At 42.0% G+C, this 24,809-nt stretch overlaps 1 protein-coding gene across 13 annotated transcripts in view; it reads left to right on the top strand.

Annotated features, from left to right (window-relative positions):
* The first annotated feature begins 7,199 nt into the window (after positions 1-7,199).
* LOC111863749 (troponin I) overlaps positions 7,200-24,809 on the top strand; it is a 42,520-nt gene continuing 24,910 nt past the window's right edge. For 5 of the 13 annotated variants that reach the window (XR_004512947.1, XR_004512946.1, XM_023850349.1 and 2 more), the window contains exons 1-4: positions 7,204-7,266; positions 15,231-15,274; positions 20,844-20,861; positions 24,035-24,163. Coding sequence is in view for 9 of the 13 variants with exons in the window: in XM_023850349.1 (XP_023706117.1) it covers positions 15,260-15,274; positions 20,844-20,861; positions 24,035-24,163 (162 nt within the window). In the remaining 4 variants the exon portion in view is untranslated. Of the gene's footprint in view, positions 7,267-15,230; positions 15,275-20,843; positions 20,862-24,034; positions 24,164-24,809 lie in introns of all 13 variants that reach the window. The other 8 variants (XR_004512949.1, XR_004512948.1, XM_023850353.2 and 5 more) reach the window with 3 other exon arrangements.

Here is a 24,809-nt window from a genome sequence, read left to right as displayed (position 1 = left end):
CTTTACTTTACTTTTTACTTATTATTTGCGAGAAATCACTGCATACCGGGCTGCTTGCCTGTCTGCCCGCACAGTTCTACTCGAGAATCAGAGGAGGAGTTTTGATGAAATTGGCGCGGATAATATGCCACTGGAGCCAATCCTTGGAACGTACTTCTTCAATTTATGCAATCAATTACGTCAACATGCGAGATGTTCGAACTACTGAGATGGGAGTGATAATAGTAACATTTAATACAACGTCCAGTATATTAACAGGAATTTCAAGGGTATGCTACTTCCGTTAAAGTTTCTTAGTTCTTATAAAATGCAAGGCAACAAAATGGCGACTGCATATACTCAACGTTTCGCTTTCGGTTTTATAGCGATGCTCACCGAAATCCTATATACGCGTATATTCTTTTTGTGTTCTGAATTCCCTGCCAACCTCATCCTCTTCCACTTGGCCATTCTAATGATATTGGTGTAGAAGCACAGGTTATGAAGTTCCTCATTACGTATTTCTACTAATATTCTCCTTAGTACTCTGTTCTCAAACACCCTCAGTCTGTGTTCTTCCCCTAATGCTCGAGATCAAGTTTCACGCCCATACAAAATGACATTTCCTAATTTTTACGCTTTTAGCCAGCGGAGGAGGAAACAAAATGTTCTGGACTGAATGGTACTAAGCATTACCCGAATTCAATCTGGTCTTAATTTTTTTTTATGTATAAAATTTTGATCTGTTTCTGCCGTTCCCAAACGTCTGAACTTTGCCATGTTTTCAAAGTGTATGTTAACTACCTTTACGTTATGGTTCTGCCTTCCGTTCTGGTAATGAGACATCAGTATACACTCAATTTTCTCTGCGTTCACTTCTAGAGCAACATCCTTACTATCGTCTGTTAGAGCTTTAACTGGACTTTCCTAGTCGCCTAATATAAAAAGAAGTTTAAAAGCAAAGGCCATAAAGCGTCTCCTAGTTCAGACCATTCTGGTAACGAAACATAACATACAAATATATATCTAAGGACTTTCTCTACAGGTTTCATTCTAAGCCGTGTAACTATTTCCATGGACACTCCAATGAGAGCCGGGGTAGCTCAGTCGGTACAGCGATTCGCTGGAATGGAGGACCAAGGGATCGGGTTTCGAGTGCCGGTGTGGGCAAGAATTTTTACTTACCCATGTCGTCCAGAACGGCACTGGAGCTCGCGCAGCCTCCTATCCAATGGGTACAGGGGATCTTTCCCCGGAAGTAAAGCGGCCGAAGCGTGAAACTGACTACTCACCTCAAATTAGTGGTCAGTTGAAAAAAAACGTGGATCTATACATCCATTCCCTCATACGTCTTCATGGCGTAGTGCGTAATTAGTTAAGCACAGGGAAACTTTATATTCTTTTTACTCCAAACTATGAGAATAATGTGCATTACTCCCTTCTTAACTTATCATGAGCTTTCTTGAAGTCCATAAATAGCTGATGTACTCTTTCAATGTATTCCCATTTTGTCCCCAGTATCTGATGAATACGTACAAAACATCTGGTAAGTAAGTGATCTATTACACCGAAAACCACATTAATGACCCCCAATAATTCTGTCTATATATGGACTTAACCTTGAGTGAAGGATAATCAATAAATATATTAGTGACATGTCTTGATAATAAGTACAGTTAGCTTTATCACCCATCATGTAAATTTGTACAACGATAGCGTCCTTACACTGCTAAGGAAATTCTTTCTTATGTTAACCAGAAGTAATGAGATTATGAATGTCAGACCGTAGGAGGCACTATTCTACAAGCCGGAAGGTCGCGGGTTCAAGTTCCGATGAGATGATTTGATTTTTTACAATTGACCTACTCCTTCCAGCCGCACTATGGCCCAGGGGTCGACTCAGCCTCTAACAGAAATGAGTACCAGGAATTAATTAAATAATTTTCCTGAGGAGTAAAGCGCGGCCGGCGCGTAAGACTGACAACCTTACCGCCATCTCTGAGCCGATTGTCTACATAATGTGGGACTCTCAACGTTTCACAACCGTATGGGCCTTCACGGCCTGTTACGAAACACCACGGACGGTATTTTGGTTTTCTAGACCGGAGCCGCTATTTCTTTGACATAGCTCCTCAATTATCTTCACGAGGCTGAGGTGACCCGGTTGCAGACCCACTACGTCTCAGAAAATCTGGTAGCGCCGGGAATCTAACCCGGGACCTCTGGATCTGTAGCCAGGAACTCTGACCACTAGACCACAGAGGCGGTCTGCAATATTATTTCCCTCTCTGCTATCTGCTAATCTTTTCAAAACATTAAATAGAAATTTTCACTAATTAATACAGATCGAAAATATGGAATCTTGACAGAAATCTAACATGACCTAAATGCTGCGAATCCGATGTCAAGAGCTCAAGAATATGTGAGCTACTCTGTCTTAAAGAGAAAAGTTCGAAATTTTGGGTCTGCAACTCGCAGGCCTCCCCATTTGCAGAAAGTTATATTGACACCTGCCCTTCACAGCCTTCTGGAAGTTGTGTACAAATGAAGGTGGGCGTAAATTGCATTGAACCGAAAAGAAACTGGGTTAAGTTCATAAATATTGAATTTTTGGGATAGAAATTGAGCGAAATCTATGGCGCTGCTATCCACGGAGACTTTACAAAACTATAGTCCTGGAATCCATAGAATTTATACGGAAAATATAGCTTTATAGGTAAATTGCAATTGTACTTATATTTCTAGGCTTTATAAAGATTATACCAAATCTATATACATACTTTACACAAAATCTCTACCGAAACTATAGACTCGTGTTCCATAGAGATTCTACCATATCTATAGCCCCGTTTTGCATGGCGAATTTACGCAAAGTACAGCCCTGTTTCCCACAGCCACTACATGCCACATTTACTGCCCCGTGCTCCATACAGAATACAACAAATCTATAGGCATTTCCTACAAAAATAATACCAAAAGTATAGCCCTGTGCTCCATAGAGATTTTGTACCAAAACTATAGCACTAGGATATAATACAGATGCCACCAAATACAAGTGAGATTTTAGATAAGTAAAGATTTGAGCCTATGCCGATGATGTGAATCTACTGGGTGATAATTTAGATACGATAAAGAAAAACACACAAACTTTAATTGAAGCAAGTAAAGAGGTTGCTCTAGAAGTAAACACAGAGAAAACTAAGTATATGTTGCTGTCTCCTCAGCAGAAAGCAGGGCAAAATCATGACATGGAGATAGGAAACAGATGTTTGAGAACAGGGTGTTGAGAATATTCGGACCGAAAAGAATGAAGTGACAGGATAGAGACAACTGCATAATGAGGAGCTTCATAACTTGTACTCTTCTCCAAATATAATTAGAATCATCAAGTCAAGGAAGATGAGGTTGGCGGGGCATGTAGCACGAATGGGGGAGACGAGGAATGCATATAGGATATTGGTGGAAAAGCCAGAAGGAAAGAGACCACTGGGAAGACCAAGGCGTAGGTGGGTTGACAATATAAAAATGGATGTTAGAGAGATAGGATGGGATGGGATGGATTGGGTTGATCTGCCTCAGGATAGGGTCCAGTGGAGGGCTCTTGTGAACACGGTAATGAACCTTCGGGTTTCATAAAATGCTGGAAAATTCTTGAGTAGCTGCAGAATTGGCGGCTCCTCCAGAAGGGCTCAGCTCCATGAGTAAGCAAGTAAAGATCTGGGATCCACTGAGATTCTGTCCGCTTCTTACATGACGAATCCTCTTGTTTGTGTCGCAGTTAACTGACATTCACTCGGCTTCTGTCCCTCGGTTGGATGTATTTCTGTCAGGTGGGCTGGGAACCTGACGCAACGCTGCGAGTTATTTACAGATTTGGCAAAGCAAGTGTGAAGTAGGCTAGACAAATTATTAACCCAGAGCTGTCCATCTAGCGGCACGCCGGTAGCACGCAACCCACTGGTTTGTTGTTTGCAGCCCACGAAAGTAACCTTTCGTTCCCCAGAATAGTTGCTAACGCTTCTGCTTACTTTCAAAATGGCCGCAGGAACGTTACGAAAAGTGGTTATGAAATATTCCACTAATAGTACTTCAATTGATCACACAGGACACAAAATAAATAATTCATAAAACTGTGGAATTAATTAGGCTCCATGGCCATAAGCAGTGTCAATAAAGCGACAAAGCTGATTTTTAAGCACCGTCGGCCTGGCTGTATTTAGTTTAAAGAAATTGTTTTGAATCCCGTGTGTGTGCAGATATTGTTGTTATGCTTGTGCGTTATACATCTGACCAGCACGGGGGCAGATACTTCTATCGGTATATTTTAAATTTTTTTTTAATTTTGGCCCTAAGTACAATGCACCCTCTAAATGATTTCGATTTGAGCAGCCCTGAATTATTTTTTTTCAATTCGCTTAGTGGGGGGGTGGAGTCCAACTGGGTCCACTCGGCACGGCGGCCACTGATTGGCCTATTGTAGCCTGCCCCGGGTCATTATGATGATGGAGAATTTGGTGGAATGTAGATTGGCAGATGAAACAGAAGTACTCGGAGAAAACCCGCCCCAGCTCCACTTTGTCCACCACAAATCCCACTTGACCAGACCCGTAATCGAACCCGAACCGCCATGACACTGATATGCCAGACCTTCGGTTCTGTTACGTCTTCTGTTGTGGTACTGTACGACACTCGCTTTCTGTTGGCGTCGGCTTTGGCGTGGCTCCTGGTTGAAGTGTCCACACAACATGGTACGAATATACCAACGCCAATGCAAGAACTACAACCTACATCACCCTACTGCAACATAATTTCACTTATAAATTTATGGAACAGTTATATCCCATATATTTTAATCCTATAGTTTTGCAGAATTTTTTTTAATTTTCTCTTAATGAGATGCACACTCCGTGTTGTGGTCTAGTAAGAACGAAATATGTCGGGATTTAATTACAGGGTAGTCAAATTAATCAGTAAACAAGACACAGTTATATGGTCACTTCCATCTCAATTTCGTACCAGGAACACGAGCCCTAACAGTCTGTCAGTCAGTTCGCCCTACTGTCGAGCCCCATTTGAGGTTCTTGGTCATGTTCTATTTTTTGTTTGGACGGATATACGTCTGTCGTTTTTGTGGCGTCGCCTCTGAGGGCGAGTTTGTTACTTTTCAGACCTCACGCTTAGTTATGCATGTTCTCATTATTTAGGCTTCTACATCTGTACATTTCATGTAATGAGTCGGAGTTCTAGTCCCGGTAAGGACCAGCTTCCTATCGGGAAGGTACTGGGGGCTCTCTTCCCGGGGTAAAGCTACCGGTGCGTGAAGATGACCACTCACCTCCAACTAATGCCGAGGCCATGAAAACGTGGATCTACAAAATCAATGCCCCGTATATCTTCATGCTGTAGTACTTAATTAGTTAAGCACAGGAACAACTTTATATTTTTACATTTATACGTCATATATAGTGTGCCCTTGTCAAGGTTCTCAGCCACTGTCATATGCATATACACAAATTATTTACTTTTGTCGAAATATATACAATACTTCATAATATTAATGCAGGACCTCTGTGAGGCCAGGCTTTGCAAAGCAAGCACTGCAAACGACAAGTCACTTTCTCGCTACTTTCTATTTTCTAAAAGCTCAAATCCAAACAACGTTGCGTCCGACTCTCAGTCGGTCTGTTTATCTTCGTGTCGAGCCCCTCCTGACGGTTATGGCCGGATTTTTCTGTCCGTTTAGACACCGCAATCTTTGTTGCCGTGGGACGTCTTCTGTGACGAGAAGGCGGATCTGTCCTTCGTCAAATCTGTGTCTTAGTCATTGTTACTGTATACACTTGCATATCTACAATTTTATGCACCGAAGCAAAACACACAGACACATATAGAAGGCCTCTTTCAGTTCAGACTTTGTGCCACAACGGCACCTTAATCATTTGAACGGCCTTAAGCTTGACTACTGCTGAGTTTAAGCCTCTTTCATTGCTTATATTGAGCTGAGTCTCGTCCTGTGTTAGGAAAGACGGAAGAGGAGGAGGAATACTAAGGCACCGTATATCTTAAGGGGCTTTGAGGAGAACTGAAAAAAGAGGGAGGGTAATGTGGCCTGCGGATGCCTTACGGATATTCTGAGCAGACCAGCTGCATATGCCACAACGAATTGTTGTTCCCTTTTATCAGCGCTGTCCGCACAACTGCGGTAAGTTTTCTGCAATGGGTCCAACATGAGAAGCCTCCCCAGATGGTTTTCCCTGAATACAAAGGGCCTGATGAGGCACAACGTACCTCACCTCTGACGAGATGTTCCCATTGCGAAAGGCAGTCGCCATCAAATCAACCGAAACGCTGAGACCTGTCATTTATATTGCATAAATAAGCTAAACTCCGTTACGGACCCAACATTTTGAGTAGCTGCAGAAGTGGCAGCTTCTCAAGGATGGCTCAGCTCCATGAGTGAGAGTGAGTTCCATTATCATTCGAGGCTCTGGAACAGCGTCGTTAAATAATGAATAAGTTGAACTAGCTGCCGTTATCACCAGTCCTTTGCATGTAGATAGGCTGTAACATTGTAAAAAATGTAAAATTCTCCTGTGCTTAATTAGTTAAGCACTATATGGGGGAGTGAGGATATAGCTCTGCCTTTCTTGATCTCGGCACTAGATGGAGGTGAGTGTCAAGCTTCAAGCTCCGGTAGTTTAACCCCTGGGAAAAGAAACCCCAATCGCCAATGGACAGGAGGCTCGTTGGTCCTCAGATTCGGTCGAGAAGCTGTGGAGAGGAGAAAAATCTCGCGCTGCCGGGAATAGAATCCGGACAGTCCAGCCCGCAGCCCGTCGTTATGCAGACTGAGGTGTCCCGGCTCCTAACAATATAAACAGAGTGCGTTGAACCACTGTTATTTTTGCTGCACCTTCAGATGAAACATTCTGAATCCCGTGAGGGTTAGACACTGGATTGATTGGTTAGACGATGGGTCTTTGTTTCTTGCCAGTATGAGAACCCCCCACTGAGGCCTGATCCATTGATACCATTGGGCGTTCTCCCTAGCGATAAGACGGTCGGAGCACGAAGATACCAACACTAGCATTGCGTATTTATGAGTAATAACGTGTCGCATTTCTTGTTACTCAAGGTTTTCCTCAGGCCTTGCATCCTCCGCAGTTGACATCACGTCCCGGTTGGACCGGTGCCCAAGCCGTCCTAAATATGGAGCGTCGTGGCGTTGAGCTCAGTCAGTCTGTCCCAGGCGATCGTACTCTCCGGCCACCCGTCTCTCAAACACAGGTGAGTGAGGTCCGGAATTCAATTCCTGACTCTTTTCTTTGCATATTTTAACTTGTGAGGACGGAGGGACAGGATATAGATCCCTTTCTATTCATTTAGGCTTTACTTCACAGTATCTGCTCTGTTACCTTAAAGTAGTAGTTGGCTAATGAATTGTCATGGCCGGAAACTCAAAGCGTCTAACATTCCCGTAGCTCAGCAGCACTAATTGACCTGCGCAGAACACGAAGTATCCATTCACATAATATCCTAAGCCACTCATTTGTTTCAAATTTCTTATGCCTACTGATTTTCAATTGCTCCTTTTTTAAGAAATTTAATTCTTATTCTTAATTTTGCCCATTCTTTAAGTTATGTGTCGTGTAGTTTCGTATCCAGTGGATAATGGGAACCCTTTCCCCGCAGTAAATCGACCTGGACGTGAAGTTGACCACTTATTTCTAACCAGTGCTTCAAGGAAACGTGGATGTACACATCTACTCCCCCATACGCCTTCATGGCATAGTGCTTGACTAGTTCAGCACAGGGACAACTTTTCTGCACGAAACACTACACTCTTGGATAAGCTGTGACGCAGCAGTACTAAATGTAACATTGTCTACCACTGTCGGGTCCCTTTAGAACTTGGGGATTAATGTTCCTTGTCAAAGTAAGACACTCCCCCCGGCTCACAGACACTGAAATTAAAAATTGGCCTGTCCATAACCGCGGTACTCAAAGAATTTTCCAGTCTGAAGGCTGAAGAAGGAGGTGCTCCACGGACAATTTGGATTCTTTAGTCGCCAGCAAATACGAGTATAAAATGCAACAGTGAAACAAAATATTTAACATTTGTGACACAACATTCAGAGTTCATGGAGGTAGTCCTAGGCCCGCTGGGGCTGTAGTGCCAGGGGGGGACACAACATTCATGAAAATTCTGATAGAAATTTCAGTTCTATCTATCTATCTATCTATGTATGATTATCTATGGCTCTCATGCCCTTAGTTGGACTTTGGCCGATTTTTTATTCAGTTCTTAATCTTATACACAGTCGGTAAGACTAGTTGGACGGGGGATCAGCCCGTCGCAAGGCCATTACCTACACACAGAACAACACAAACACAGAATAAACGCAAACAGACATCCACGCCTTGATCGAAATTCGAACCCACAATCCCAGGGTTCGAGAGAGCGAAGACAGTTTATGCCTTACACCGGGTGGCCACTGCGATCAGCGAAATTTTAGTTTTACCTCAAAAAAAGAAACACAATATGTCTCCACTAAACAGACTAATCCATTAATAGTGTTTGTGGAATTAATCGCTGTTTCTTCCGTAAAAAAAACAACATAAAATTGTGCCCATGCTTAGTTCGTTAAATACTACTTCATGAAGAAGTACGGGGAGTGGAGGCTCCACCATTCTTGTCCTCGACATTACATATAGGTCAGCTTCACGTCTCAGCCGTTTTATCCGAGGGGATGAAGCCCCCGATATCCATTGTGTAGAAATCTTGAAGCTGTGTTATAGAGAAAACTCCGTACCCTAGCCGTGAATAGAACTCCAGCCATCGAACCCGTAGTCGGCTGCTGTACCGACTGCGCTATCGCGGACATCCGAGCTATAAATAAGGTGGAACTCTTAAATAGAGTACGTTGTTTGTGATGAAAGTTAAATTTGTTTTACGTCGATGACGTGGCCCGTGTAGTAAACAATTTACTGCGAAGGGTTAAAGCCGAGGCTCACAAGTGAAATGCAGTACATTTCGTAGGAAACTGTGGGTCTTCTTACTGAGCCTCTCATTTCCCCGTTTTTCGATACGCAACACATTCCAGTGAAATGGACGTTACTAGGATTCTAAAGTTAAAGTAAACTTGCCTCTATGCTTAATTAAGCACTACGTCAAGAAGACACATGGGAGAGCAGAGTTGTAGCTCCATGTAGTTTTTTTCCTTGGCACTACAGCCCCAGTGGGCCTAGGCCTACCTCCATGAACTTCTCCGTTCACTTCGGTTTTTCTAGATCTTACACATTCGGTAGGACTCCTTGGGCGGGTGATCACCTCGTCGCAAGGCCTCTACCTGTACACAAACACAGAAAAACGCACACACAAACTAAACATCCATGCCCTGAGTGGGATTCGAACCCACGATCCCGGTTTCCAAGCGAGCGAAGACAGTATATGCTTTAGACCGCTCGGCTACCGTGACCGGCCCATGTAGTTTAACTTCGGCAATAAATGGAGCTGAGTTGTGAGATTCACGCTCCGGTCGCCTCGACTCCGAGTAAAGATATATCTATACCCATTGCATAGGAGACCGGGACTCGAACCCTGCATATGCTCGTGTCCACCTAGCAGACAAGTCAGTGTGCTTACTGGAAATATAATTTGTAAACACGTTTTTGAAAACGTCCGCAGAGAAATGATTGTGTTTATTGGGAAAGAGTTACGACATGCAATAAACTCACTTATTTAATCCGTTCCTCTTATACATTAAGGTGTCGATGTTGTTTTCTTTTTTCATTTTGATAATTTTATAGACGGTAGGACTCCTTGGGCAAGTGATCAGTTCGTCGCAAGGCCTCTACTTAAACACAAGACAACACAAACACATACAAATACCAAACATCCATGCCTTGTGTGGGATTCGAACACACGATCCCGGCTTCCGAGCGAGCGAAGACAGTACGTGCCTTAGACCGCTCGGCTACCGGGACCCGTGACATGCAATGAAATAGAAGGAAACAAAATTAGTTCATATGAGAGTTAAAAGTTACGGCTTACCGCAGACGCACTCTGCGATTGTTTGAGAGTAAATTTCTGAGAAATGCACTTTGACTTAATCCAGAATAAATGCCAGATTACTGGAGAACATTACCTAACAAAGAGCTTAATATTGCGCGTATCCACCTTCAGCTGCTACCGGCATGCGATGGGACGAACACTTTGTAGACGTGGTGAGAAGAGAAATGCATACAGAAATTTCGGCGGGAATCTTCAAGGAAAACGTAGCCATAAATGAGATGTTAACACCAAAATTTGTCACAAAGAAACAGGATCTGTGGGGGTGAGAAATCGATTGAATAATTTCGGGACGGAATCTAATGTTAGACTTTGTTTCATTCTTTAGGTCACGCTAACAAAAAAAAAGTCAATTAATTACGTTATTTAATTTATAAATAATTGTTTACTGCATTGATGTCAGGTCATTTCATTAAAATGGTTAATTGTTTATACAAATTGTACCCATTGGAATTTTCATAAAAATTATTTTGCTACCTATGCTTACGTAACAGAATTTTATGCTTGGATGTTTAAACTTGTTTTGTTGCCAACTGCGCGCGCGGGGACTCTTGTCTGGTAATTAAGGAGTCTCACCTCACCTCGCTATATCCTGGTCGCCTGCAGTGGCTGATTGCCGGGTTTGAGTAACCATTCCTTTAAAGTACGCTCCTCATATATATCACCTGCCATCACATTCGAAACTTTGCATTTTGCCCTTATAATGTATTTATGTTTTGTATGATTCTCAGAAGAGCTTCACAGCTTGTACTTTTGTCCAAGTGTAATTAGGATGATCAAGTCAAGGACGATGAGGTGGGCAGGGCATGTAGCACGAATAGGGGAGATGAGGAATGCATATAGGATATTGGTGGGGAAGCCAGAAGGAAGGAGACCACTGGGAAGACCAAGGCGTAGGTGTGGACTGGATTGATCTAGCTCAGGATAGGGACCAGTGGTGGGCTCTTGTGAACACGGTAATGAGCCTTCGGGTTCCATAAAATGCTGAGAAATTCTTGAGTAACTGCAGATTTGGCTTTTCCTCAAGAAGGGCTCAGCTCCATAAGTAAGTAAGTAAGTATTTTTTTTATTGCTAGTGAGGTGGGACTAAGACCCTTGTACTGCGGACATTTCTGGCCTATTTTACCAGCCCCAGATGATAGGCGAGGGTAGGTATGTTTTGATTCAATTTTGAAAATGTTTGTAGCTAACCTCTATAACATACTTCAGTAGGGGCTATCAACGGACCTTTGCAAAATCGAACCAAAGGTACTTGCATACCAGCAAATCATTCAGACAGGTATTTTATAGGTTGAAGCGTCTATGCATTTTTGGGGGCCCCTCTGTATTTTTGTACATTCTATTGGGCATTTTTGGGACCATGACAGTCCGTAAATGTTCGTGTGTAGGCCCGTGTATATTTCTGACAGAGTGTGGCACTTGGCACAACTCTACACGTTTGGGGACAAACGTGCTGCATGATCACGTCACGTGCCTAATGATGCGTTGCTATGACAACAGAAAAGTGCTCGCGCCATTTAAACCGTCTCCCCTGGCTACCCGAAAATTCGGGTCATACGGTGTCTTGTTCCCCCGCGCTATTTCGGGCAACGCGTGGCCGCGACATAAATAGCTCACCTCAACCAGGGATGACCAAATTGCCTCCTATTTTCACCCAGTCGGTGAGTATTTTGGGTAAAGCGAAAAGCTGAAGATTTACGCAGCTGTATTCCTTATTTCATGGTTTTGTATTGACTAATATTTTTTTTGTAGCAGCGAAACATATGATGTGACTGAGTTTATCCGTCCCTAACCCGAAGCAGGTTTAGAAGTGTGAAAGCTAACATTTTTGGATCACCTTGACCAATGACGGTTGAAATTCCAATTCTTATTCAGCTTATATGAATTAGGCCTTCAATCCTCTACCAGTTGAGAATTGACTTCTGAAAATAAATGTTAAAGACAGTTGGTAGAATTCCTTGAGTGTTGAGTCGGCCGTTAGTAAGAGCTCTACCGACATAGAACTACAAAACACAGACTAAATGCTGGCATACATCCATGCCTTGCGTGGGATTCGAACCCATGACTGCAGTGTTATGTCGACAGTTTAGACGTATATATATATATATATGTATATATATACATACATATATGTGCTTGTTATCAGTGTTTGTCAAAGAGAGATAACAGGAAAATGTACAATAAAATTGTGATTAATGTATGTATCTACCGGAAGTAACGCAAGAAAGAAATGAAAAAATGCAACAAAACCAACAAATCGAATCGAAAAATACCAATACATCAACAATCCGATCAGCCAATCTATTTTGGATACTTTTCCCATATGGGTTCCCCTTATCAACAACGAGGTTAGCAACTCAAGGAGAAAGTCAATATGATCAGAGAAATCATTCGTGGGCTATCTGTATTGTAGTTTTAGACCCTGGGTTCTATATTGTTCGACAGCGCTAACGGTAGCTAGGTGTGTGTGTGTGTGTGTGTGTGTGTGTGCAGGTTCCCCAACCCAACAGACTAGGGAACTGACCCCTCAACACATACAACTGACGACGGTCAGCTTCACGCCCCTGCCGCTTTACCACCGTAGAAACATCCCCCGGTACCCATGGGATATGAGGTTGGGTGGGCCCCAGATTAGGTGTAGACGACATGGACAAATGAAAATTCTTACCCCCACCAGGACTCCAACTCCGACCCCTTGGTCGTCCAGCCCGTACCCAGTCGCTATACCGACTGAGCTACCCCGGCTCTTGCAGGAAGAGGTTCGAAACACGAACCTGAACTCACTTTTCAGCAAAGCAATAGCACAGACAGGGACTGGGTGTAGGGTTCGTGTGTTGACATGCCTGGTTGCATACGGAGAGTTCTGAGATCGGCACCTTGATTCAAGTTTCCAGTAGTCTTCCCCGGTCCTAGAGCCAATGCTGTGTTGGTACATAGAACCCATCTTGTACTACACGTTTCACATGCGCCCTCCTCCGGTTGTTGGCATCAAAGTGTCTATCTAAGCGCAGTGGCCATTCACAACTTCGTTCTTCTGCTGGCTATTATAGCGGTGAATTTATGGACTTGCATTCGGATGGTCCTAGGTTCAAATATGAGCCGGGACACCGGATATCTTGAATGAGGGTCTTCAGTTCAAGCAGACAAACCCATTTCGACCAAGACCGCTTCCCTCCAAATCCGTGCCGGTTAAATATGATGGTTATTAGTTGGTCAGGAGCCTAGATAACGTAGTCGATATAGCTACTGGCTACAGGCTGGAAGACCGAGGAGTCGGAGTTCGAGTCCTGGTAGGGTCAAGAATTTTCTCTTCTCCGCATCGTTCAGATCGGCTCTGGGGTCCACCCAATCTCTATATAATGGGTACCAGGGCCTCTTTCCCCGGTGGTAAAGCAGTTGGTGTGTGAAGCTGACCACTAGTCTCCAACTAGTGCCGAGGTCAAACGAATGTAGATCTATACAACCACTCCCCATACGCCTTCATGGCGTAGTGCTTAATGAGTTAAGCACGGGGACAACTTTACCTCTTATTAGACAGTCAGCTGAAATTCCATCCCAGAGTCTGATGAAATGTTGTGGCTGCTGCCAGTCACAGGAACTTCTGCATGGGCCCCGACGCTTACTTCTAGCCATACGCCCGGCAACTGAGGAATATTGTGTAGTCTTGTTAGGTATTAGTCGTCTTGAATGCGATCTGTTTTCTAAAACATTTAAAAGTTTTAAACATAAAAACCTTTTCTACATCAGTGGTGTTTCGATCAACATTTTCCATTTTCAAGTGTCTCCAAAATTGGCTGGTGTGGCACGCGGTAGCGTAGTTGGTTGAGATATTAAGCTACAAGCCGGAAGGTCGCGGGATCGAATCCCGATTAGGTCATTGTGTTTTTTTTCAATTTGCCTAATCCTTCCAGCCGCACTATGGCCCTCGGTTCGACTCAGCCTCTAACAGAAATGAGTATCAGGGATATTCTTTGAATATTCTTGGGGGTAAAGGGCGGCAGGCACGTAGGGCTGACAACCTTACCGCCATCTATGAGCCGATTGTCTAGAAAATGTGGTAACCTCAACATCTCACAACCCTATGGGCCTCCACTGCCTCTTACACGGATACCTTTACTTTTTTACTTACTTTACTCCAAAATTGCTGATGAAATTGCTATGCTTCCGTTCTTAAGTTTATTTTTTCTCGATATGCCCTCGTCTATGCGTTCATGTGTGCTATGTTGATATGTAGTTCTTATTGTGTCCTGTGTAGCTGTTATGAACGTGGTGCTTTCCTGGTGATTCACTGACTACATGATGTAGCGTTATTGGTTTTATGAATATAATGCATTTATCATAGCAATGCATCGGTTACAAGAACAGACTGTTTATGAAATGGATGAGGAAAGATACTATGAATTTTATTTCCGAGGTAACTTGGTCAGAATCAATAATATACGAGATAATAATGCAATGCCTTTGCACCGATTTCTTGATGTTGTGATTAGGATAAAATTATTAAATTTAATTTGTTTCATTCTGGTCCGTCACACTAACAATTACAAATATAAATCACTCCGTCCAATGTGACCTGTAAGTTTATTACTACATTAAAAACTTAACACCCTTACATGTTTCGGTCTCTGCGGACCATCTTCAGAGGGCAAACATCACTACAAATAGGAAACCACCTTCACATAAGTTGTTTAGACGTAAAGCACGTACACTTATATGTTACAATGCATAGTACACAAAATAGAACATTTCACAAACACAGCAGTTTCCTGGGAATGTAAAGTTTTTAAAAATTATTTAAAATTTCTTGATGCTAATTAAAAATTTTGCATTGTCAGTAATTAAAATTCATATACCATGCAGGCTCGCGTTCGTCCTCCCATCATCCATCTTGTATGGGGCAGATATTGTGCCACCTGTCTGTCTTGTAAATATAATATGTAATATGTAAAGGTAAAGCTATCCCTGTAACAGGCCGTGGATGCCCATATGTTTTTGAGACGTCGAGGCTCCTACATTTTCTTGATTATGTCTAAGGAAAATCTCGGTACAACAAAATCACTTACCTATGTAGTGTGTTTGTGTTTGCAACAGTAACTGAAGATTAGAACGAGCGTCATGCATGCAAGATGGCGCTCACGTGACGTGTGCATTCTAAATAAAGATCATGGTTTTGTTTCAGGCTCAAGACCCTAGTACTCGCATACCAACATGGCGGACGATGAGGTGAGGTGAGTAATCTCAATGATGCTACTCATCTTTCTGAATCAACTGACACTGTTAGAGGAAATGAGACCAGCGAAGAATTATGCTCTGTAATGTATTCACAATATCAGGAATATTATAAATAGAAATATTTATAGCATTTACCTTTTAATATTCTTACTGACTTAATTTAATTTTACTTACAAAATTTGTTTTAATTTAAATATTGGAGCTTATATATAAAAGCAGTCTTATTTTAAACCAGTATATATTAAACTATGGATGGAATAATTAAATATTTCTCCATCATGAAAAAAATTGAAATATTTGTGACGTATTTTATTGCCCTGGTTACTGATTGTTGTTTCTCTTCTCCCTCCTTTTCCCTCTTCAGTGCCCCTTATCCTGCCTTTTGTGTCTCCAACAGGAATCACGTGTTGCTTTAGTAAACTGACGTCACTTCCTGTTGTTGTTTGCTTCACTCCACCTTCCTAATGACAGTACATTACAGTGTGGAGCATATAATACTGTAACAAAACACAATATTTCACATAAAAATTATAGAATTAAAAAATTCTTACGGCTTATAGTGGCACAGGCATCAGTAGTACATTGACTCACCTGTGTGTTTTATACAGATGTATAAGAGAAACGACGTAAGTCAGGTTACATATGAAACAATAATAAACGTAAATCAAATTGAGGAATTTCTAGGTTATGCAATGTTTTTCGTCGAAATTCTAAGTGACAAAGCTCAGAATGTTATCTGTAACTCTGAAATCGATTCAGTGAGAAGGTACTTATTTTTAGTATGGGCGGTAAAATTTTAGACATTACAATTTCTGATTTCATATTTCCGAAAACTCGAAAACAATTCTTTCAGTGGCTCTATTTGTATGAAGGTTTTTTGGGGCATAAGAGATCCAAAATCGCAGAAACTCAAATAACTGAATAAAGTATACGACATCCAGACATTTCACAGAAAGTTAGCAGAGGGTCTGGGAGTTCTCTGTGAAACAGCAAAATAACCGCCTTTGAAGGGCACTGCCTTCTTGCATGTGACGTGCATGTAGTCCGGTTGACGCTCACCAATATTTCGGAGGAAATTATTGCCTCAGTCTTTAATGCCGAAGAGTAAGTTAAGCAAGCAACCAGGGAAACATAGAAATATGTTCTTTCGAAACGTCGGTGAACCCTTAACAAACTACGCGGTGTCACATCCCAGAAGTTAGGACACTTCACAATCACCACTGTGAGAACCTCAAACTCAGTATAGTTTCACGTTATCTATTCATCCATCAATCTATGGCTCTACAGCCCTTGTGGAACTTGGACACTTTTTCAGTTTCTTAACCTATACGTAGTCGGTAGGACTCCTTGGACGGGGGATCAGACCACCGCAAGGCCGCTGCCTACCCACATAACAACACAAACACAGGATAAACGCACACAGACGTCCATGCCTCGAGTGGGGTTCGAACCCCCGATCCCAGTGATCGGGAGGACGAAGACAGTTCACGCCTTAGACCGTGGGGCCGCCGTGATCGGCCTTCACATGATTTGTCAAAAATTAATTTGTAATGAATCAACTTCAGACAGTAAACTTCGGTGCACCCTTTCTTATCGTAGCCATTTCACGGGTTGGGTTTCACTCTCTGGCGTCACCACGTGTTTCCTGTTGGCCCCTGTCACACCCTCACCCGCACATCAGGCCCGCACTACAGGACAGAGGCTGCGCTGGCTTCCCGAGACCTCACTTCGCTGGATGCATGACAATGTCGTCGTGAAATGCGTACAAGACGATTTTCCTTCTCTGGGCACTTCGTATCAAGACACGAGCTCACTGGAGGAAAATTCTGTTCGATTTCTTCAATTCAGTTTTGCTAGTCACTTCCAATTGTCATTTCACTGACTAAAGAGAAGGCTCCACTAACGTAACATACATCCCCAGTACCGGTGTGTCACTGTCTCCTTTTGTTTCATCTTAACACCAACATGTAAAATCAAATCAAAAGAAAATTTATTTTAAATGAAGCCATTTTGTTAAAAATTCTCGTATATCCTAACTTAGGCCCATAACCCTGGCCGCGCCATAGCTCAAGCGGTTAGTCGCTGGCTTCCCACCGCGGCAGCCCGGGATCGATCCTCGGTCTGGTCAAGTGGGATTTGTGGTGGACAAAGTGGCGCTGGGGCAGGTTTTCTCCGAGTACTTCGGTTTCCCCTGCCTATCTTCATTCCACCAATTCCTCCACAATCACCCTCATTTATCAACTGGGGCTGGTACAATAAGCCAGAAGTGGCCGCAGTACAAGGGACTTAGTCCCCCCCCACTAGCAATAAAGAACAAATAGGCCCATAACCTACTCAGTGAACTCCAACAAGAAGAGAATTCAGGAGGGGTGAAAATGTAAGGTTAAGATATCCATGTTGCCTCTATATGTCGCTGCTATCGCTGTGGGCTCTGTGTGAAACATGTAACGATCAGCGCGAGTCGCATTCGCTACGCCATTTTGTTTTAGTGTAGCAAAACAGATATTCTTTATTGAATTCATGTTTGTGGTGTGTATTATCAAGATTGGTACACTTAACTGATCATTTATTACTACCGCTGCATTTTTATGAGCTGTTGTGATTTGACGGCCGTGGGGATCCGTTGCGCTGACCACGTGACACCCTCTATCGGCAAAATTTGGCACTAACTTCGCCGACAAGCGGCTGTCGTTCGGTCGGTATAGTTCGCCTGCGGACTACAGGCCACAGAGTTTAGTTTAGTTTTTGTGGTAGGTGTAGACGGTCAGTTATGAGTATTGATCTTATTCGTTCTGGTTGTGTTATTATGAAGCTGTTTATAAATGTGCTATTTTCTTGTTTCTAGGGGTTTCAACAAGACGGTAATATTTTATTGTTTTGCTCAGTTTTCGATCCAGATGTAAATAATGTGATTTTCATCTGCCGGCAATTTTTTTGCGTATACTGTGTCATTTAAAAATATGTTTTATTCGAGTTACCGCTAATGAGTAAATAAAGCAGAGGTCCTACACACACGATAAATTAAAATTATTACGAGTTTGTACCATGAGGGTCGGAAAGTGGCGTCGCTCTTGAATTTGGGGGGAAAAAGAGAACTGAAAACAGAAGAAAATATTCAAAATATTAAAATAAAAATGTTTATTATTCTTTAGGATCCACCTCTGTGGTCTAGTGGTCAGAGTTCCTGCTTACAGATCCAGAATTTCTGAGAAGTAGTGGTTTGGAACGGGGTTCACTCAATCTCGTGGGGATAATTGAGAAGCTAGTTCAAGGAAATAGCGGATCCGGTCTAGAAAACCGAAATTAACTGCCGTGGGGATTCGTTGCGCTGACCACGAGACAACCTCTATCCACTAAAGTTGGCACTAACTTCGTCGACAAGCAGCGGTCGCTCGGTCGGTATAGTTCGCTTGCGGACTCAAGTCACGAAGTTTGTTTGTTTATTACTCTTTAGGAAGATTGTTCTTCTATGCGAATATTCTGGCGTAATAAGTAGAAGTTGCCTAAATTGGCTTAAATTTAAGCGTGTAAGCCAAATTTTCTACCTGCAGCTCCTGAAAGAATGGCTGGTTCCTTTGAAAGAACATGGTGGCTCCCACAGTTAGGACCGAAATCGGACGACTAAGACAATTTTGCAACTGCAAGATGTAAATTGTTGCAGATCTGTTTATATGGCGATACAATATTTATTGCATTCAAGTTAATTAATTTTAATTGCGGATTTTGCTTTCTATGATTTACATTCTAAAGACGAAAACTCCGTGATTTTAGTCTGAGCTCAGGCCTCGCCTTTACTTGACGTAGCGAGCCCCAGTCTCAACTCCAAACTTCGAGGAATGCAGATGCAAACTTGCAGTAATCAGAGACCTTTGCCAATCTGTCTAACAGCACAGTGCTGGCATACGACACGTAAAATTGGCAGCGGGCTTGGCTAACACGCGACTGTCGGCCAGTGATGTATCGAGTAAGACAGATATGAGTTCCGATGCAAAGGATTATTAACTCGCGATCGAATTCTACCTGTTGAATGTCTGTGTTCATAAATTCGTGCATAATTTAGACTGCCGGCAACGAAAGAATTCAATGCGAAAAATTGGTTAGATTTTCCCTATGTGTGTGTTTAAGAACCCTGTTTATTTATTCATTATAATAATTGTTTGTTATTCCCTTCAAATGAATTATCTTTTGTGGCTTTATGTAACTTGTATGTTATATTACTATAGAATTTTCTTTTATTTTGAATAGACATGGGTGCCTTTTTGAAACCGACAGTTATGCATATTTTTGTTTTTTGTTTTTGTTCTCATTGTTTAGTAAAAATTAACTTTTCGTGAAGCCATATATTTGTTTATATATATGTGTGTGCGCGAGTGCGTGTGTTTATATGTGTATATGTGTACATATATGAAGAAATGCCTTCTGCCATCTATTGATCGGATTCAAAATATAAAAAACCATTAATCTGAGAAGTAATGAATTTCATGCATTTACGTATAAATCACACGCACAAATTGCGTCAATAAAAGAAGCGGGGTAGCACATAATGCAAGAAATATAAATATTACTTTATATTAGGTTCGCAGTCAGTGCTGTTTGGTGGGGGGGGTTGTTTTCCGACGTTGTCAGCATCTCTGACGTCACAGAGTCCCATAGCAGGACGATTAGATAATTAGGGAAAAATATGTGACCTAAGCGAAGTGCTGTCCTGTCATTCGCCTAGAGAGACTGAAGGACACCTCAGTCAAGATAGTCGGTGTGCCTGCCGCGATTCGAACTGGGTACTTCCCAAATACTTTTCAGTAAATCACCCCTTGGCCATCTCGTTTGGTGGCACTACTGTTAACAACAGGCTGCCACTGAAGACTCACGAGTCACATTCCTCTAAATTGTTGCTCAGTGACAGGCTAAGATGCTGCAGGTCTGAGTTCAATTCCCGGTAGTCTCAGAGGAGAGTAACATTTTCTCCGCCCTAGCCGTTTCAAGAAAGTCCGCGACGACCACACAAGCTCCTATACAAAGAGTGCTCGTACTTCTATATCAGACTAAAGTGGACGGAGCTTGAAACTGATAACTCTACTCCATCCAGTGTCGAGGTTTAGAATGTGCAGAGCTTCCCTTCTGTTTCTCTATACGCCTTTATGTCAGACTGTTTAGGCAAAAATTAACTGACGTTTACTTAGCAATTGTGAGTGAGACCATTTATCTATTGATGAGAGGTCGCACTGGCACGGGATTGTAACAAATTTTTAGTCTTTCCACCATCACTCAGATGGTCCCGGTTTCAAATCTCGGTTTGAGGACCGACACTCCTCTACATTGTTGTCTTTTCCATTATTTCTTCCAGGAAAACCTAATGCATCAATTTGGGACACAAATGCATAGTGCTTTGTCCCTTGTAATTTACTATTCAGTGATCAAGATTTTCTCTTAAAGTAAACCGCAAATAAAGAAATTACTTCTCAGTACTGATGTTCAGCATAGCAAATTGTGTTTTCAGAATTGAGCTATGCGCCTCAACCCGCATCATTTTCTGATTTATTTCATTCTGTTTCTTTTGCAGAGAATTCGCATCGAGGAGGCACGTAACGTAGATCATCTGCACCCAAAATTAACCAATCAGGAGAGAGGAGGCAGTCAAGAAACTAACACTTAAATATTTTTGCTTGAGCTTGAACCTGTCTTCACACACTTCAGTAGATATGAAAGAAAACCTAACCAATTTTCATGGAATTCAGTTTCTGTATAGTCTTATGTGGGACACACACACACAGAGACATACATACACACGCACACACACTGCTCGATAGCTCTATAATAAAATAAACTTCTGAAAAGAATAGAAAAAATACATTAACACTCTACTCCCTGCATGAGCCTCCCTTCTTTGCCGCCAGAGCAGTTCTACTCGTATCTTATGTTACGCAAATTTTTCTCTTGTAAACAGATTCAGCGGTTCTCTGTTGATATATTCGACACACGAACTCTGTCCCTGGAAGCCACTAAACTTTCTGATCTTCACGTTCTCTTTGATGTATATCTGTGTTACTAGACCGTGGAGGCCCATAGGTTTCTGAGACGTCGAAGCTTCAGCATTTTCTGGATAATCGGCTCACAGATGGCGGTGAGGTTTTCAACCTTATTCACAGGCCGCCATTTATCCCCCAGGAAGATTTCTGGTACTCATTTCAGTTAGAGACTGAGCCAACCCCAGGGCCATAGTGCGGCTGGAAGGATTAGCTCAATTAGAAAATTCAGTGGCATCGGGAATCTAACTCGCAACCTCACCGACATCTGTGATACGATTGCCTATAAAATATAGGAGCCTCGACATCTCACAGCCCTATGGGTCTCCGCTGTCTGAACAAGGATAGTTTATTAACATCTTTTTATACAAAATGACATAAGAATACACGGTTAGAACACTCTACAGCGTGTCCGGAAAGTCACTCAGGGATTAGAGGGCCGTAGTTTTTTAACTGTTATACATACTGAAGAAACGATCCAGGTTAATATATATTGAATGAAGAAGTTTCTGTCAGTAAATGCTCACGTGCCTTCCTTCCGTGGGACGACAGACCTCCAGGCGAGAGCTGATCTGAACACATCCCTAACTACAGTGTCCCGCTGGTTGCGTTTCCCGCCTGCCCAGTGCAACTGCACACGGCACGGCGATATTGCTGTACACTAGAAAGTAGTGGTGCGTCAGATTGCTTGCTCTCGGAGGCCAAGTAACAGGACTTGGGCAGTGGACAGTCTTGATGAGAGCCCTCCGATATCAGCAAATTGGGCACCTCACAATTTTCTCATGCAATCTTACGTGAAAATACCACTTATGAGCGTACCGGGCACCTGGCCAACTTAGGTGAATTCAAGCAGCGAATCACTGAAGCTGTGATAACAATAATTCAAAAGATGGGTTAAAACCAGCTATCGGCTAGATATCGGTTGTGTATCTGCTGTTACCCAAAAGGAAGGCATGTGAAAACTTAGTGACAAAAACGATTTGAATAAAACATCATTTCATTACATTTTTTTTCTATAACGTGTTTAATTGTTAAGAAAATATACGATTCTAAATTACCGGAGTGAATTTCTGGACGCCGCTACTTCAGAGTGGACGGTAGTTCCATTCATTTCACTACTGGACACCCACAGACTTACTGATTGCCCTCCTGCATAAACCCACAGATGAAGACACGGGTAAGTGCTCTAAGTAGATCTTTGCATGTAAAGTTATGCCGGTCACGGTAGCCGAGCCGTCTAAGGCAGGTACTGTCTTCGCTTGCTCGGAAGCCGGGATCGAGGGTTCGAATCCCACACAAGACATGGATGTTTGGTATGTGTGTACGTTTATTCTGTGTTTGTGTTGTCTTGTATTTAAGTAGAGGCCTTGCGACGAGATGATCACTCGTCCAAAAGCACTACCGTCTGTAAAAATGATCATGAAACTGAAAAATCATAGGATGGGGCCCAAGGGGGCTCTAAAGACAGTGAAAAAATATATATAGTAAAACCTTATTAATTCGGACTGGTAGGAGGAACGTGTAATTTGCAGCAGTGAAAAGTCTGAATTACATAAGATAACTATATGTAAATATTTTCAAATTGCAGTTCATAAAGACGAGGAAATTTATTCGAAGTCCGGCAGCATACCTGCAGGACTCCATTATTTTCTGTTGAAAGTGATCTTTCCAAAAAAAAAAAGAAATTTTATTGTTTTCAAGCACAAATGATATGCTCTATGCGTATTTTGATATTCATTTAAGTTGGCAGGAAACAATTTAATAATCCAAGTTTGAATTCTGAAGAGAGGGAGACAGGAAGGGAAGTGGGGAGAATAAGAGGGAACAGGGAATATTTGTGTCTGAAATTTCCCAAGAAGTTCCTACTCTACCTTCTGATATGTGTACGTTGGAGAGAAGGTAAAGCGTTGGGAAGTGAAGAAGGTAAATCATTGTGTGTTAGAGTGGCATTTTGAGGGTAACATTGCGAGGGCTGGAAAAGAGGCATACAGTTCAGCTTGGAATTTGGTTTTCAGTTCTACATTTGATATTTATCTGGATTTGATATGAATAATATCTAACCCTTCCCCATCGACAGGCACACTGAGTGCGCCTTTCGCATTTCCTTGCCTGTTCTGGTCCTGTTGAGCCATCGGTGCTCCGTGGTACTCTTCATGGTTGCTCCCGTTTCTTGAAAGTTATAAATGAATAGACCACTTCATAACAGAAGCTGAAATGACATAGCCAAATAATATTTAAAAGAGAAGAAAATAGCAGTAATTGTATTTCAATTTTAATTCAATTTAAATTAAATTTAAATATGTTAAATTTTTATCTCACAGAAAACACTGCGGATCCATTTTAGAGACAAACCTGTTAATGCTGTAGAGGAAATATTCTTCTACGTACATTTATAGTTTTTTCGACAGTGGCGTCAGTAACTCGGACTGTATAGCCATGAATATGAAAATATTCAGTATTTACGCCGAGAATGACAAGAAACCTAAAAATACACTATTTTGGAAATATTCATATCTTCTCAATGATAAAATAGGTGGTACATACAACAACCACTGAGCTTTAAAAGGATAATAAAATTCGGTTCCTTCATTCCCATCAAATGTCTTAAGAAATGTCAATGTTTGATTGATCAGTAAGAAAACTAGATTCTTGTACAATCAACAAGCACGTATAGCTGTGAGAAAGACTTTGCTGATGATTGCTTCACGTGACCGTGTTTGTATTTCAGGCGAAGAAGGCGAAGCAGGCCGAGATTGAGCGCAAGCGCGCTGAGGTGCGCAAGCGCCTTGAGGAGACGGCCAAAGCCAAGAAGGCCAAGAAAGGTTTTATGACCCCGGAGAGGAAGAAGAAGCTGAGGGTAAGTCGTGATCGGTCGTGATCGCGTAGTCAGAAATTGCTACCCTTAACAGTAGTTTTTGGTACCTATTCAATCCTTAGATATTCATTATTCATCAGTAATCTGTCAAGACGACAGGTCCACAGTCTCTTCTAACACAGTTCCTCCGCTTGATGCGATCTAGAGCTTTCTCCTTCAAATAAAAATATCCTCTTCTGTCCCCAAGGTCATCCAGCATCTTACGTCTTCTTCCTCGTCTTCTGGTCACTTCTATCCGCCCCTCTATCTTTCCTTCAATAACTTCTTTTAGAAGGCAGTTACCGCGTAAGATATGACCAATCCAATTAGCCTTCCGTTTTCTTATTTCATGTAGGATATTCCTCTGCTCACTGACTCTAAATAACACTTCTTCATTTCTCACATAATCGGGCCAACTGATCCTTCGTTATAAGCGAAAATAATTTAAATCTGAGTAGAGAGCTCTCCATTTAATTGAATGGGAAATTTAAAATATTAATGTAGGATCAATATTTCTTACATATAATTCCAGAAGAAGACATTTCTTATTCTCAAAATACAAAAAATAACTAAATATAATAATTACCTGAAATAGTAAAGTCATAATAAATTGTGCTGTACATGTAAGCAAAAACATTCTTGCTATTCC

This window comes from Cryptotermes secundus, unplaced genomic scaffold, assembly GCF_002891405.2.
Source record: "Cryptotermes secundus unplaced genomic scaffold, Csec_1.0 scaffold572, whole genome shotgun sequence".
NCBI lineage: Eukaryota > Metazoa > Arthropoda > Insecta > Blattodea > Kalotermitidae > Cryptotermes > Cryptotermes secundus.
This window is presented reverse-complemented; position numbering and strand designations above follow the sequence as displayed.